The sequence below is a fragment of the Clytia hemisphaerica genome, unplaced genomic scaffold (assembly GCF_902728285.1).
Source record: "Clytia hemisphaerica strain Z4C2 unplaced genomic scaffold, Clytia hemisphaerica genome assembly, whole genome shotgun sequence".
NCBI lineage: Eukaryota > Metazoa > Cnidaria > Hydrozoa > Leptothecata > Clytiidae > Clytia > Clytia hemisphaerica.
In genome coordinates this window covers 1477513-1494436 of record NW_027104166.1, presented here as the reverse complement: position 1 = coordinate 1494436, position 16924 = coordinate 1477513, and the positions used below count along the sequence as shown (strand labels likewise).

Here is a 16924-nt window from a genome sequence, read left to right as displayed (position 1 = left end):
ATAGACGTTGTCGTTGTGAGAAATAATTGCGGAATCAAAAATGAGCAACAACGGGAACGCTGATTTTTTTAACGCCTATATGCGAATTCACACGTTTTCACGTTGCCGTTGCAGTTGCCGTTGTGACTTTGGAAACTCACGAAGAAGAATCACAGTCTAAAATCAAAACATTTTGTTCCGGTAGGTTGGGTGTCGAATACTCAAGGTGAGGCGACACAAATTTTTCTTCGATTATCTTAAAAACACAAACAAAATGGCCTAAACACTGTTCGATTTCTGTTTGTAATGTTTTAGAAGTTTTAAAAAGGAATCCGAAATTAGGTGTAAGTTTTTAAAATTTGGTATTTCATGTAACTTTATGGAGAAGCTCTAACCTGATTATCGATTATGTTTTGATTTGTTTAGATCTTTTAACAATGTTACTAGTTACTTGAGGAAATACTGCTGAAGTGTGTTTTCTTTGACCAGAAAGCTCCTGGTTGAAGCTTGCAATGGTGAAACAAATCACCAGAGGGGATGGAGAGGACAGAAGTTCACCTGTCAATGATCAACAAACCACCGAAGATGAAACTACCAGAGATGTTTTAAGTGAAAGTGATGATTATCCCGATGGAAATTATGATGAAAAACCTCTCATACCACCGTAAGGCTTCTTGTGTTTCTTTGAATTTGATGAGATATCTTGCTTATATTAGAGATCATTTATTTGAAATGAATTGATATATCAGTTAATCGCTAAAGGCACTCTCAGTTTGTTGCTTTTCTACCCTTTTGTATACCTTTTTAAACGTCTATGTAGTCAAAGTATCGGTAAGAAAAGCTTCGAAGCGAATCTTCTATGACCGCCACACCAAATCTGAGTATTTTGTATTTTCTTATCGATTGTTTCAAGCTGATAAAAGTTATTTTTATTTCGTTCAGGTCATTACGCGGCTCAGAAAGCATTCTATCTTCGCCTGCCAAGCAAGCTTCATCATCATCGCCACGAGATAGTGATTTATTAAGGTTAGTATAATTAATAACAGAATGTTAATTGTTAATGGAGCACATCCAACGTTTTTTCAAATCATTGCAAAGCGTTTTTTCTACGTTACAGTTTTTCTAATACATGTTTTTTATAAGCATCGCACTTATAAATATAGATATACACATTTTCGGAGTCTCAGTTTACAAAAGTCCAAAGCAATTAATCTTCCAAATTGCTCATTCAGTATCATAATGAGTGAATGAGAATGCTTATGAAAAACGTGCATTGTTCTCCACGATAGCAAAGACCCCGATAAGCAACAACACTTTCTGTCTACAAATTAAATCTAGTACCTTTCGAAATTAAAAATTTTACTGTGGTGATCATCTTTGAGATTGAGATTGCCCCTTTTCATGTAGAGGAATAGTCAATGTTTACATATGACAAAAAGGCCAATCTCAAAGGCAGAACAAAATTGCAAGATTTCTAATTTTCCAAGACACCTATTTTGAGATTGAACCTTTAGTCATGTGGACGACGCAGTATATTCATGATATGCATCACCGGAGAACTTTTAAAATCTTCCATCCAATACGTCACTTAAACAATAGAAAAAGTGACGTATTGGGTGGAACAAAAACAGAAAATTTGCATAAGTTCGTGAAGTCATTGCAGTGGTGTACCTTATCGGGGAAAACTTCGTCGGGGAAAAGTGACGAAATTTTGGCCAAGTGACGAAAATTTTTCCCGGTCTTAATGCATTTACCAACTACCAGCAAGTGACGAATATTTTCCCTGACGAAAATTTTCCCGACGAAGTTTTCCCCGATAAGGTATATCATGAATATCGACTCTATCTATCCATAGTAATTGGCAAGCAGCGATGCACATCTTGAAAGGGAACATTGGTACTGGTATTTTGGGGTTGCCCATCGCTGTCAAACATGCCGGAGTGATCGTGAGTATTTGTTTTATATCATTCTCAGAGAACCTTGAACAATTTCTTTTAATTATTTTTGTTACTGCACATATTTCTTTTGCGTTTCTGTCAATACTTTATAACAGGGCTTCATTAGGCTCATAAATAAGTCAAATGTAAGTAAATGTTCATCAAAAATTGACTGGTTCTTACAGAGAGTGTAATTCGATGATTCCAATTCTTCTTGATATTAATGGAATTGAACGCTGGAATTTATTATGGCTTAAAGTTGAACTTTTTTTTTCGAATTCACATTTTTATAAACATTATGAATTCTTTTCATGCGGTTAGGTGAAAGCACGAAAGGTAACTTAATTTTCTATGCTTTCTAAAATGAATGTGACGAGTTTACGCACGTGTTCTTTTCTCTACTCATTACGATTCATGATGCCTTGCCATTTAAAAATGATTTTTTAGATTCTTTCTTCTTGCCCAATGTAATTGTATAATTTATCGTTCGATTTTATTAAGGCACCATTTACACTAGAAGAGCTAGAAGGATAGAAAAGAGCGTTGCGCGAGGGTGGCGTGTGTTGTGCCGCCGTGGTTTGTGTGGTGTGTTTGGGGCATTAAGGCTTACGACCCTGTCTCTTTAAGGGATTTTTAGAGTGTCTCTTATTTTGCCAGCAACTTGCGAATTGAGGTGGAGTCTGGATTGCTTCGCAACCCTTATACAATACTAATTGTATAATTTGAAATTCTGCTCTTTCAATGATACAAATGACGCGCTATATCAAAACTGTCGTTTTCGAGTTCAGATTGTGGTAAGGATTTCTTTCTATCAAATACAAGATATAAATGCAACCAACCAAAAAGGAAAGCAAAAACCAGCGTGGTAGTTTTCTCCTAAAATGACCAATTACCAATATCGGGTATTTAAAGAATTCGCAAAATGTAATTATAATATGGTCGAAGAAAAAAACACATGTGTATCAGAATAGCTTGCCAATAGATAGGAAAAAGAAAATTTATGATTTTTAGCTTGCGTTGCGAAAACACGTTGTGTGTCATTATAAAAGCTGAATAATTCACTGGTTTAGATATTGTATGATTTATGTTAGCTTTGGAGGAACGATCAAAAGCTGAAGTTGAAATCGGTGTTTTTACAAATATGAAAGGAATTTCCCTTGTGGTAATTTTAATGTCATTATTTGAGTCAACTCTATCTACCTGCCGCGAAGGACGAGACTCGAGACACTGTAAGTTTAACCTTTTGGATCTTTATAGTGGCCCCTATATTATGTATTCTTTTAAACCCCTTGCAACCTCAATAAAAACTGGTTAGTTACATTGAGAAATTGAATATAAAAAACATACCTAACTCTGTACCATATTAATTTGAATAGACGCCCCGGGCGTTTATTGAATGTTTTGTTTTTTAAGAGGGGTGTTTATTCTAGGGGGCGTTTGCTAAATAGTTTATAACCAAGGTCACTTATATTAATTGGAACTTTGTTTTGCCTTTTTATTATTATTTGAGTACAAATATGTCAATATAGGTATGAAGAAACGGGTCAAAATCAGTTCAAGTTTTAATTAATATCTAACTTTTCCTTCAAATTTTAATTCCTTACAGCTACTTGTTTCGAATAAACGCCCCTCTTAGAGGTGTGTAATCGAAGGAGGCTTTTATTTTATTTGAGCGGCCGTTTATTGAAAGTTTTTCCTCAAAGGAGAGGCGTTTATTCGAGGGGGCGTTCAAAAGAAGACGCGTTTGAAAGAAGGGGACGTTTATTCAAGGGGTGTTTATTCGAAGTAATACGGTATCGATTTATGAATGGTCTTATAGTACAGTCAACCTTCTCAGTGATTCTTTCAAATACTCTTCAAAACACAAAAACATCGGGAAACACCAAGCATTTTTCATGGTTTGTAGATGATCGTTTTTTAATTTCATTGTCTTTTATTTCAGGGATTTATGATTGCTCAAGATCAGGATATACTTCAATACCTTGGAAGGAGATTGGATACTCAGAGGCAAAACTTTTCTTGGACGAAAATAACATCAGTAAACTCGAGCGAGCAGATTTAGTCAAAGCAAAAAAAGTAAATGTTCTTCACTTACACGGGAACCCTATCAAAATATTGAAATCAAACGTGTTTTATGACCTCAAAAAGCTGTTTGAGCTAACGGTAAGTGCCGATGAAATCCAAGATGGAGCCTTCAACGGTTTGGACTATTTGGGACATTTATCGATTATGGGCAGCAAAAGTTTATCGTCACTTCATCGAAGCATTTTGAGATCGTTACCGAACCTTCGAAAACTTGTTATCAATGGTACCAGCATCACAACTATTCAAAGTCGCTTCTTGGCAGGTTTCAACTGGCTCACGTACGCAGATCTTTCACATAACAAAATTCAAACCATCGAAAGCAACGTAATGGAGAAATCACTTCTTATCGAACAAGTCCAACTTAGTAGAAACCAACTCACTAAAATACCCAAAGATTTTTCAAAGAAAATCTGGAAACTTGATTTGAGTAGAAACTATTTCACTCGTATTGCAGAAGACCAATTTTCGACGTATACAGAGCTGAAGCACCTTGATCTGTCTTTCAACGATTTACAGGGACAAACATCAGCACTTTACCTGGCATGAACTTACTATTGAAAAATGTCACTGATCCATCCCCCTTTGAATATCTTAAAAGATTGAAATATCTTGATTTAAGCTTCAATCCTTTTGGAGGAGAATTCATTGTTACCAAAGATCAATATTTTTCTTACAACATACTATTTTTGAAAGTATTAAAACTTAAAAATTTAGGATTAAGAAATTTTTCTTTTGGTGGCTATCAGAGTTTTGATGAAATTGACATTTCAGGAAATTACTTTGTTAAAGAAGGGCTTTCGATGCGACTTCCCTCCTGGCATGGTATAAGAATTCTTAATGCTTCATACAGTTGTTTAAATCAAACATTTGGACCCAAGTATCAAGATTCAAATTGGATTTTAGATTTACGAGGCAACAATTTTCGAAGTGCTAAAATCAATTTGGCTGGAGTTCAAGATCCTGGTAGTCTTATTTTGAGTCACAATAATATTGAAAAGTTTGTGCTACATGGCAATACTGAAGGACTGACTTTGTTGGATTTAAGTTACAATGCTCTGTCGAATACTGAAAATATCACCTTACTTGGTGAATTCTTGATTCATAAACTGGTGCTGAAAGGAAATCCAATTGAGACTTTCAATACAAGAAATATGGAGAATGTAAAATTTGCAGCCTTAGATTTATCAGATAATCACATTACAGAATTCCCAACGAATGACATACTCGACTCATCAGGATTGATTCGACACTTGAATCTTGCTAACAATAGAATCTCAAAAATACCAGCCGCCTTAAATATGCTTGAAAAATTAATAGAGTTGAATCTTCGAAATAACTCTTTAGTCGGTTTACCATATGCCATCTTCAGCGACGCCTCTACTTTGAAAAAATTCGATTTATCAAGTAATGATCTTAAATGTTCTTGCAATCTAACAATCACCTTGAACCTGATGCAAAACAAAGACAGTGTTGTTGGCTCGTGTGTGGATGAAAAGAATCTTGAACAAAGAAATCTCACCGATTTTACAAACCGTATCGTTGAAATCTCTGAGGATTCTAAATGCAATTTATGTCCTATTGAGCCTTGTAATTTGCGTGGCGAATGTCAAGCGAGTAACGAAACAGGATACCACTGCAACTGCGACGACGGTTACACCGGTAGAGTTTGTGAAATTAATAAAGCCAACTGTTTTCTTACACACACTTGTGGCCTTTGTAATGACACTATTTGCGGCAAACATGGAACTTGTAAAGAACTAAGTCCAACTGAATATAAATGTGAGTGCGAGTATGGATACACAGGAGAGTTTTGTCGCGTTCCTAAATGTATTTCAATTCAGTGGTGTGGAGTTTGCACTAGAAGTTGGAATTTAAAGCGCTGTGAAAACAATGGAAAGTGTTTAGAGTTGGTGAAAGGAGATACAATCACTTACAATTGTACTTGCCCTAAGGATTTCACAGGAGGCGAGTGTAAAATTGCAGTCAATAAACACAATCCGTGCAGAACGGGTGATTGTAGAAACGGTGCTACATGTGTCCACTTTGAAGGAGATCAGCAGAGATCATACTGTAAATGTCGAGATGGGTTTAGTGGAGAATTTTGCCAGTATCAGAGTTCTTGTGAAGCATGTCGGCGAAATCACAAAATTTGTGAGTCCCATGCTCATGGATGTAAATGTGCGGGAAAGAATTGTCTTCTAAACTGTGTTGAAACTCAATCATGCGGTGTTTGTAGAAATTATGAAGGATGTAAACATGGAGGAACTTGTGTGGAGATTTACAACACGAAGAACGACACCGATGGATTCGCCATGCAAAGTGCAGTTCGTTTCTGTAAATGTCTGGAAGGATATTCAAATACGTTCTGCGAGTTTAAGGAAACTTCTAATTCTAACAACGGTGGTATCGACTACAACACATACAACTATCCGTATCCGTATATTGAGCGTTTTGTAACTTCTTGGAAAAACTTTACCATTACTGACGCAATAATCATTTTCGTACTCGTTGTTTTTATTGCAGTAGTTGTCTTCATGAAGGTCAAAAGACACCGTGCCCGACGCCCCAAAAAGGGCGGGCAGGGCGTGCATGGAAAACGGCATTACGCAATGTCGTAAAATAGTTTTTTTTTATTATAACCTCTTTAGTATTTTTCAAACATGACTTTTTTTAGGGCATCATATTATTTTCTTAGTTAATGCTTTGAAGGAACAATTTTCACGATAACTAATTTTCTTCTTTCAAAGTAAAGGTCAATACTTCATTTTGGAAAGGTTTTACGACGAGGTTTTAAAATTTGTATCCACGAAAATTAATTGTTTTATAAAGCAGAACTAATTAGTTTGTAACACTCTTTTTTCTTTTGTAATATTTAGAAAAATTTCTTTTAACTGCAATTTTATTGTACTGAATATTTGTATACAAGCAAATCGATTAATTATAGCCAAGTTTGAGTAAGAAATTGTCATTTGTGGTCTAAGTCGTAGAAATTGGATCGTGCTTCATGGTCAAGCAAAAGAAAATTCAAAAGTGAGTCTTTCCAGCGAGATTTTAAGCCAAAAAGTAAAAAAATAATGCAAAAATTTAACAAAAATCCATCCATCTTAGAACCTCCAAATTTGGTTTACTTTTTTCTGTCCTTTTAGCGAATTGATTTCAAGTTTTACCACTGAACACCTTTCTATTATCCAGTCAGGCCCACGCAGCAAACTGAAGGCGCCTTAAAGAAAGAGGAGACTCTAAGCTATCCAACGAGCTATGAACAAGCTTCCAACTCCTTCTAGATCCAGAGATATAAGATATAAAGTTTGAACTAGCGATTTTCTTAAAAAACTTAGAAAAAAGGCACTTAAAGGGTTAAAATGTTCTTAACTTGCTCTTAACATTTTGGTCATCGAAGCATTATGATAGTTTGTTCTTATAAAAAACATGTATCAGGATCTCTTTAATGTTTGGAAACAAACCTACATGCGTAAGTAAGTTTATCCTTTTCGCAGAAATTTTCTCTACTTTCGCATAAGCAGTTTTTTCTCCTTAGGTATGCACTTCAAAACTAATTACTTTCGTATCATTAATTAAGGAAAATGCACGTAATATTTTGGCAAGTACATGTATTTTTTATAAGCAAGTATCTGCCCCTACATCAGGCTCGCATTATGCTTAGCATTCTATTGTTCTCAAACAATAGAGCCATTGTTTAGGTACCAAAAACTGAGCCTGCATATGCTTATAAACGTTATGCTTATAAAAGAAAAAACATGTAGACTAGAACGATCAAAAATCTATGATTGCGTTATGCCTCTTAAAGCAATTTCTAAGTCATTATAAAAGATAGCGTAGAGACGGAATACCTGTCACTTTGAGAAAAACGTAGGGAAGTTAAGAAAAAAAGCTATTTCAAAAAAATGAGGAGGTTGATTCTCAGTGTTTGGCTTGTTTTGGTATGTGTGGGGTATTCATCATCCCGATGCATAAGTGAATACTCAAGTACGTACAAGTATGATAATTTTAATGATGAATTTTACATTATTTACATTATTGTTTCTTCCATGGTTTCAGTCCACTTTTCAGGTGCCCCCATTGAAGCATGGTGAATATAATGGAAAATATAACCAGCTCCCAGAGCCTCCATCAAGACAGCTAGGTACCCTTCATGAATCGGTAACCCCAAAGAATTGCAAAACATTAGCCCCCTACTACTAACCTGGCCTAGGTGCCCTTCAGATTTCTGGGGGGGCTGAAACCATGTTCTTCCAGGAAAAAATCCGTTGACCTTGAATATTTCGATTTTCATCCCCGGAGGGCGGGGGCACTCGATCTGAAAACGACCATACTTTCGGCCAAAAATTTGGCTTCTCAAATCAGACCCTTACAGTGCAGTGAATTTCCATGAAAAATCATACCCTTACAGTGCCCACTTTTTCAAAATTTCCAAGAAAATGTGGAATTTTTCCTCCAAAATTGATCAAATTTGTGCCAATTTTATCAAAAAATCTACATGAAAAAAAATTGGCCTACCCTTACAGTGCACTAGCTGAACTATGAAAAACCTACCCTTAAGGGCCGAACGTCTGGTAGGTCATTTACCTTGAGTGCCCCCCCCGGGTTTTCACCAAATCAAATGGAACCTCTAAACTTTCACATTTTTCAAGATTATAAATATAAATATATCTTCCGACCTCTTTGTAAAACTTTTTCTTAGAAAAGCTCGATACCATACTTGAAGTTTTACCCTTTTTATATGCCCAGAAGGAAAAAAAGGCTCAAAGTAAAATTCGCAGCTATAAAACTCACCAAGACAGATGAATCTCTTTTAATTGTACATACATCTGCATACATATTTTTTTATTTGTCTTATAGAAGGGCGTTTCACTGCATCAAGGGATTCCAATTGTTCCAACTCTGGATACACGTCCATACCGTGGAAAGAAATACCTTATTACAGACGTGCTATACTCTTCATGAATAATAACAAAATTACTCAATTGCGCCGTGAAGATTTTGCTGTGGAAGGAAAGAAGATAGTTCTTTATTTGCATGGAAACCCTATCAAAACACTCCAAGCTAACGTATTTTATGATCTCAAAGACCTTAGAGAACTTTCTGTTTCTGCAGAGGAAATTGAGGATGGAGCCTTTAACGGTTTGACAAACCTGCAATACTTATGGATCATTGGTAGTGAGAAGTTAACGTCTTTACCTCGTAACATTTTAAAATCATTACCAAATTTGAAAGAACTTTCTATCAATAGTACTGGTATCACAACGATTCAAAGTCGCTTCTTAGCAGGCTTCGAACATCTAACCTTCGTAGATCTATCGAACAACAAGATTCATACCATCGAAAAAAATGTAATGGAGAAAACTTTTCATGTTGATCAGATCAGACTGAATGGAAACCAACTCAACAAAATACCCAGCGATTTTGTCAAAAGATTGAAAAGACTCGATTTGAGCAAGAATCATTTCACTCGTATTGGAGAAGACCAATTTTCAATGTTTACAGAGCTGACACACCTTGATCTGTCTGTCAATAACCTACAGGAACTACCGTCAAACATTTTCAAACATAATACACAACTCCAGTCATTAAAATTACAAAGGACAAACATCAGTTTCATTCCCAGTATTAACTTACTCAATAACTTGCATTATCTCGACATAAGTTTTAACCATTTCGAGGAATTATCTATCAAGACGAATGGACAGATTCTATCTGGGGGTGGCTATCAATTGAGATTTCTTAAAATTAGAAACTCTGGATTAAAGAAATTCTACTTCTCAGGTGGGCAACGAAGTTTTAAGGAGCTTGATATTTCAGGAAACTGTTTTGTTAAACATCCTTACACTAGATTTTCAATTAAGGTCCTCAACGTGTCAAATAGTTGCTTGAATGAAACCATTGAACCATATTATAATGGTGGCGATTGGGTCCTGGATTTACACGGTAATAACTATCGAAATGTCATTGTCAATAGAAGTCGAACACATTACCAAGGGAGTGTTATTCTCAGTCATAATAAGATTGAACGGATTCAAATACGATCTGACTCATTGAAATTACTCGACCTCAGCTACAACGTACTGTCTTCCACTTCGAATATCTTAATCCCAACCTATCTTAACATCGACATTGGAAAATTTATCCTCAAAGGGAATCAAATCCATGATCTTCAATCAAAACACATGAAGAAAATACAAGTTACTCGCCTGGACTTATCAGACAACAACATTTCACAATTCCCAAACACTATGCTCAATCCATCTGCTATAAAGTATATGAATTTTGCAAATAACAAAATCGCACATGTACCAAAGACGATATCGACTAGTTTTAGCAATTTGATCGAGCTAAATCTTCGGAATAACTCTTTAGTCAGTTTACCATACGATATTTTTAGTGATGCCTCTACTTTGAAAAAATTCGATTTATCAGAGAACGATCTTGAATGTTCTTGCAATCTAACAATCACATTGAACCTCATGCAAAACAAAGACAGTATTGTTGGCTCGTGTATGGATGATACATTCAATGAGCAAAACCTGACCAGCTTCACCGGAGATATTGCGGAAATCTCCAAGGATACCAAATGCAACTTATGCCCGATTGATCCATGCAGCTCTCGTGGTGAATGCAAAGCTAGCGAGCAAAAGGGTTTCCTCTGCAAATGTGATGAAGGTTATGCTGGCAGGCATTGCCAATTCAGCAAATCGAGCTGCTTTTTAACACAAACCTGTGGCTTGTGCAATGACACTATTTGTGGAGAACATGGAACTTGTAAAGAGGTCAGTCCTACTGACTATAAATGCAAATGTGAAGCCGGCTTCACTGGCACCTATTGCAATATACCTCAGTGCATACTAGAGCAGAATTGTGGTCTTTGTAGTAAAAATTCTCCTTGTAACGGTAACGGAACATGTCAAGAGATTTTGAAAAAGGACGGCTCCATTTCTAACAACTGCACTTGTTATGAGGGTTATAGTGGTAATCGCTGCCAACATTTAAGCTTGTGTAAAGCTTGCAAGATTCATCAATCCGTTTGCGAGTCCTATACTCATGGATGTAAATGTTCTGGTAAAGTTTGTATTCTAAACTGTGTTGAAACTCAATCATGTGGCTTGTGCACCGAAGGTTATTGTCTTAATGGAGGAACCTGCTTTGAAAATTATTATGGGCCCATTTACACTGAAGGACATGAGTTGCAGAACGCAAATCACTCTTGTCGCTGTATGAAAGGATTCTTCGGGAAACGTTGCGAAGCTGTTGATAAAAAGCGCACGGAATCGAATAATATTGTCTGCAGTAATTGTGTGGTGAGAGATCCTGGTAATTTGTGGAAGAATTTCACCATCACAGATCTGGTGATTATCATTGGATTTGTCACCTTGGTGTTGTATAAGGTTCGACGGAAGCTGTACAGAACGAACAATGTTGAACGCTTCAGCAATCACGCGATGTCCTAAATTTTCGAAAAAAAACTTTAGATTTTAATCTTGAATAATCTTCATTATTTGGAATTCTTTTTTTATTTTGGAAAAATTAATACGTATGTGGAATTATTTTGTAAGGTTTTTTTCTATAAGAAAGGAAGATAAAAAGCAAAATGTATACTTTTTATTCTGTTATGTCAGTATATGATGCGTTCGGTGCGGAGGGAAAACCCTTCCAAAATGTAGTAAGTAAGTAAGTCTGCGACCGCAGTCGGAGGCGACCCGAAGGCTCCTCTTTCGATAGCTATCTACCCGAAGGTAGGGGAGGGCGCCACTCTTTCTCCCTGGATTTCTCCACTTACCCTTGATCCTTCTCTTAGTTGCTGAGCATCAAGCAGAGAGGCATCAAGTACCATTTTGGGAATCTTTGGTATGACCCGGCTGGGGGCTGAACCCATAACCTTGCGAACCGTAGAACGTAGAGCGTTCCAAATCTAGCCTAAAACAGCAATTGTTGACAAGTCTTGCATCTTCTACTAGTCCATTACTCGTATAAGAACGATTAACAATTTACTGATCAATCCTAATTATGCAGCCGTAAGCTTCATGGACATTTACTTTACAACAGCTGGCAAGCAGCAAAGACCATATTTCAGTAAAATCTCAATTCATGGGAACTAATTTTGGTGAGCTTACAGCAAATTATTTCTTGAAAACTAGTTTTGGTAAATTTAGCGCAAAACTATTTCTTCGAGATAATTTTTTTAGAGTTCAATAAATAAAGTGGGATGTCACCTTTTAATTCAATAAAATCAAGACTAAAATCTGATTTCTTTCCGTCGCGAGATTGTGAATCTGCCAAATCATTCATGGGATAAAAGTCTTGATTTTGTCTCCTTGCGGGCATAACTTTTCGAGGGAACATCATGCTGAGAAATTTACTTCAATTACTCAATTCTCCCTTCATTCTTTTTCAGATTGGACCAGCGGTCTTAGCAGTGATAGCAGTCATCTCAGTTCACTGTATGCATCTTGTGGTATCAGCCAGTCACGCCTTATGTTTACGTAATCGAGCAGACCATTACGATTATGGGGAGGTTGCAGAACAAGTTTTCTTGATTTATGGCGGACCCAGATGGGCTTCCCGTGCCAGGTACGACGGTCTTTTTCATTTGCAAAACTTTATATCATGGGGTTACCGCCAAAAGGTAGTGTAAGGCTGTCTTAGAATAGGTTATTCCAGAAAATCCTTTATCTAAGCCCTTTCGTTTTTTAGAAGTCAATCAGGTCAACCCTCGATTTTTGCCAAAGATTCATTTCTTAGGGTTCTTTGTCTTTTTTAAGGAGACTCTCTGAGAAACTTACTGGACGAGAAATCAGACCATCTCGACACGGGGAAGGGAAAGATAAAATATTTTCTGGAAAAGCCAGTGCTCTAGCAAGAGCAAAAGGAGCGCTGTGATAAAAAAAATCGAATATTCACCTTTCTTTCAATTTTCAAATTTTTCGGTTAACATAAATTGGCCGTTTCACCTTAGAATTTCGGAATTTTCCAGTACGTCAGAATCTTAAATTCGGTTCAGTATCGGAAATAGAGCTTTTACGTGGAAATATGGGTAATGAGGAGGTTCTTAAATTTTGGTAAAACAGCTAAAAAATAAAATAAAAATCGGTATTACCCTTAATTTCGCAAATCAGAATCCTCGTAGAAGATCCATTATCATCAACATCTACTCCAGTCTAATCACTCGAAATTTCCATGTGTTTTTTATCTTCAGGTTTGTTTTAGACAGCTTTCTGATTCTGACGCAGCTTGGCTTCTGTTGTGTATATTTTTTGTTTGTTGCTGAAAATCTAAAACAGGTAATGAATAATGCGTTTGCACATATCATTCAAGATTTGAACGAATTATTATAACATTTGTTTTTTCAGTTGTTGAAATTTTAGTCCATTTGCATATGTATTTATAAGAATAAACTATATAAGAACATAAGACTTCGATGGCCAAAATATCAAGAACAAGTTAAGCTTTATGGACCTTTATGGGATTTAAAACGCCCAATTTCTTAGAAAATTGCTCAAAGATGGTTATAAAATTAAAATTAAAATGAAAAACATTTTAAGAACATTCTTACGCTCAAAAAGTTAAGAACACCCGCTTTAAATTTTTTGGATTTTCTCATGAAAAACATGTAGTGTCGGGTTTTTCTTGGGAAATATAATTTTTACACCATTTTTAGCTCTTTGGATTGTTCGACGTACGAATATGGATCTTAGTGCTCCTGCTACCAGTTCTATCATTAATATACATTCAAAAGTTGAAATTCATCGCATACATTTCGACAGCAGCTAACCTCCTCTCTTTATTTGGTCTGATGGGAACCTATCAATATTTGTTCTTCCATTTGGAGAATCCAGCTAGTTTTCCAGCAAGTGCGCCTTTGAAAGAATTTCCACTGTTCTTCGGAACTGCTTTATTTGCATTCGAAGGGATTGGCATAGTAAGTAAAGACATTAAATTTATTCAAATCTCAATCAATAGTAGTTTAATGAAACAAATTTTGGTGAGGTGTAAAAATTGTAAAAACAATCAAAATTTTGCAAGAACTTACTTTGTCGAGTAACTTAATTTTCTATAATTTTGCGGGAACTTTCTTCGGCGAATAACGCTATTTTTTAATTTGGCGAGAACTAGATTTGGCAAATGGCATGGTGTTTTCGTTTAAGCTAATTTCGAGAAATACAAAAAAGTCACTTTTGGGTGAGAACTAATTTAGCGAATTTGTTGAAATTACTGGCCAAGTTCGCCAAAATAAATGCCATTCAAAAATTATTCCTTAACACGATGTCAATAATTTCAGACTTTTCTTTATCATTTTTCAACCGAACCTTTCTCAAATTTGCAATTAGATAGGGTATAGTATTTTTCGCCTTGCAAGGAGTGTTTCATCAATCAATGTTCAAAGGAAATATTTTCTCCATCCTTTTTTTAAAACAGTGCAGTCCCCATAGAACACGCAGGGGAGGGGTTTTATTGTTCGAATTAAGAAAATATCGAGATATGGAGTAAGGTTTATAAGACATTCACCAGCTTGGACCAGCAAACTTGTTCGAGATAATGAGACATTCGAGTTATGAAGGTTGGAGTCAAAGAATTTTCACTGTATTTCAGGTTTTGCCGATCGAAAACAAAATGCGTAAAAGGGAAGACTTCTTTTGGGTATTGGATCTTTCAATGGCATTCGTCGCTTCTCTTTTTATTTCGATGGGATTTTTTGGTTACATAACTTTCGGTGATCAACTTCTTCCAAGTGTCACTCTCAATCTACCCAAACTACCGTAAGTTGAAAAACTATAATCTTTTTGTCAAATTTTTCTTTGGTTTGAGCTAAACTTTTTAGGTAAGTAAGTAAAGGCCAGTATCCACTTTCGTGCGAAATGGGCGACAGTTTTTTTCTCAACCTTTTTTGCCTAAAGAAAAAGATTACGTCGTAAAAAAGTTTCGCGGGAACAAAATCGAATTCAATTCTATTGGTCAAAATTGACGTAACGGGTTTTTTCTTGCTTGCGCGAAACTTTTTTATGACGTAATCTTTACTTCAGGCAAAAAAGCTTATGAAAAAAACTGTCGCTCATTTCGCGAGAGTGGAGTGGAGACCGGTCTTAAGTCTGCTTCTGCAGTCGGAGGTGACCCGAATGTAGGGGATCACCCTTGATCCTTCTCTTAATTGCTGAGCATAAAGGTTTGAGCTATCTTAGTAATAAAATTATTTGGTAAGGCCAGCGACCAAACACGCGAGTTTATTGCTCGTTTTGTCACAACAAGAATTAAAGCACCCTGTTGAATTATTGCTACTTTTACAATAACTTTGTTGTTTTTTTAACTCAACTTGGAACTTGCAGGAGTTAAGTAGAGAAGCATCAAGTACCAGTTCTTTTATATTACCCGGGATTGAAGTCACCATCCTGTGCAATGTAACTGAAAGCTCTATCAGGCTAGAATTTCCTCTATAAACTTACATGAAGATACAATTGCAAGTAAAAAAACAATTCCTTGATGGAAATACAATACTAATTCCAAATAATTGGTAATGAAAACCATCATATCGCTTTTTTCAGGTTTTATGTATTGGTTAAACTTGGATATACTCTTGCCATCTTTTTCACGTATTTCATTCAATTTTACGTACCGATGGAAATTCTTATTCCACCTTTGAAAAAAGGACTTGCTAAAGGCTGTACCACTGGTATCGATATATTCATGAGAACAGCTATGGTGGTTGTCACATGTGAGTTTAACTTGTCCCTAATCTCATAATAGATCATTCAGTAATCAGAATCTGATTAACTTTTTCCCTACATTTTTTTTAATTTTTCATAATTTCTCACTATTTTGAACCAATTAAAATTGATTTTCTACAAGAATTTACAAAATTTTTTCTACTTTTCAGTACAGGAAATTATGTCTAAGGTTTTGAAAAGTGTCACATTTAGGAATGCCTATTACTTATATGCATCAATTTAAAGAGACACAAACCCGTCTCACGGCTTATTTTTTGTTCTCTTTTTCAGGTGCACTCGCGATTACTATTCCACAATTAGATAATTTCATTTCATTAATCGGATCAACAGCAGCAGCCGCCCTGGCGCTTGTTTTTCCGCCCATGTTATACACCATGTGTTTTTGGAAACACGATATCACAAAAATGGAGATCGTAAAAAATGTAACGATATCAAGTTTAGGGACAATTGGTGCCATATTTGGTACTTGGCTTTCAGTGGAAGCCATCATAATAGGTTTCGAACAACATAAAAATAAGCACGTGGTTAAGGAAGGACTTGTTGGCGAATTCTATCACGTGTATATGAACAAGAGTCTACCATGGCTTTAAATAGGAGTATTCAAATTGAAAATGAAAGCATTGCCTGAACCAAGCCCAAGATTCTTAGTTTAATTTTAAATCTGTAAAGAGAAATTGTAAATTTTTATTATAGCTTTTTTTTGAAATATGTTCTACCTAAAACTTTATGACAACCTTTCATTCCGAATCGAGAAAAGTCTATACAGTACTAAAAGTCTCTGTTCCAAAAAAGAAATGTCTCATTACATACATTTCTATTAATCCACTCACAGTTAACTTTACTACGAGACTTACCTTTGAATATTATTTTTCTTTAGAAACAATTTTGTGCTTATTTTTTTTGAAACACCTGGAAGGGACTTTAGTAAGTTAGTATATATGTTTTTCTGCGACAGTGACGCTTAGCTTCTAATTTGTCTATATCCTGACTGATCAAGGACGACGGTAAACAAGCACTTTTATCGTCCTCGATTTTGTGGGTCACAGTTCTAAGGGTGTTCAGGAAAAGAAAAAAACGAAGCAACTGTGGGAAAGATGTGAAAGACAGAAACCAACGGGACAAAAGAAGAAATAATCTTTACAAGAAATAAATGATTTAGCCATTCATTTTACAACGATTATAAAAGACTAA

The 16924-nt window shown here is 35.8% G+C and overlaps 2 protein-coding genes and 1 pseudogene across 2 annotated transcripts; all 3 read left to right on the top strand.

Annotated features, from left to right (window-relative positions):
- Window positions 1–264: 264 nt before the first annotated feature.
- LOC136814277 (proton-coupled amino acid transporter 1-like) lies at window positions 265–16455 on the top strand. The gene is made up of 9 exons (XM_067070801.1): window positions 265–643; window positions 922–1005; window positions 1835–1925; window positions 12409–12584; window positions 13210–13294; window positions 13672–13932; window positions 14604–14770; window positions 15551–15720; window positions 16004–16455. Exons 1-9 carry the CDS (start codon window positions 492–494, stop codon window positions 16321–16323), a joined length of 1506 nt encoding a protein of 501 aa, XP_066926902.1. The 5' UTR covers window positions 265–491; the 3' UTR covers window positions 16324–16455.
- On the top strand, window positions 2667–6948 carry LOC136814146 (slit homolog 1 protein-like; annotated as a pseudogene).
- Window positions 7765–11617, top strand: LOC136814271 (protein slit-like). The gene is made up of 2 exons (XM_067070792.1): window positions 7765–7988; window positions 8862–11617. Exons 1-2 carry the CDS (start codon window positions 7907–7909, stop codon window positions 11462–11464), a joined length of 2685 nt encoding a protein of 894 aa, XP_066926893.1. The 5' UTR covers window positions 7765–7906; the 3' UTR covers window positions 11465–11617.
- Window positions 16456–16924: the final 469 nt, after the last annotated feature.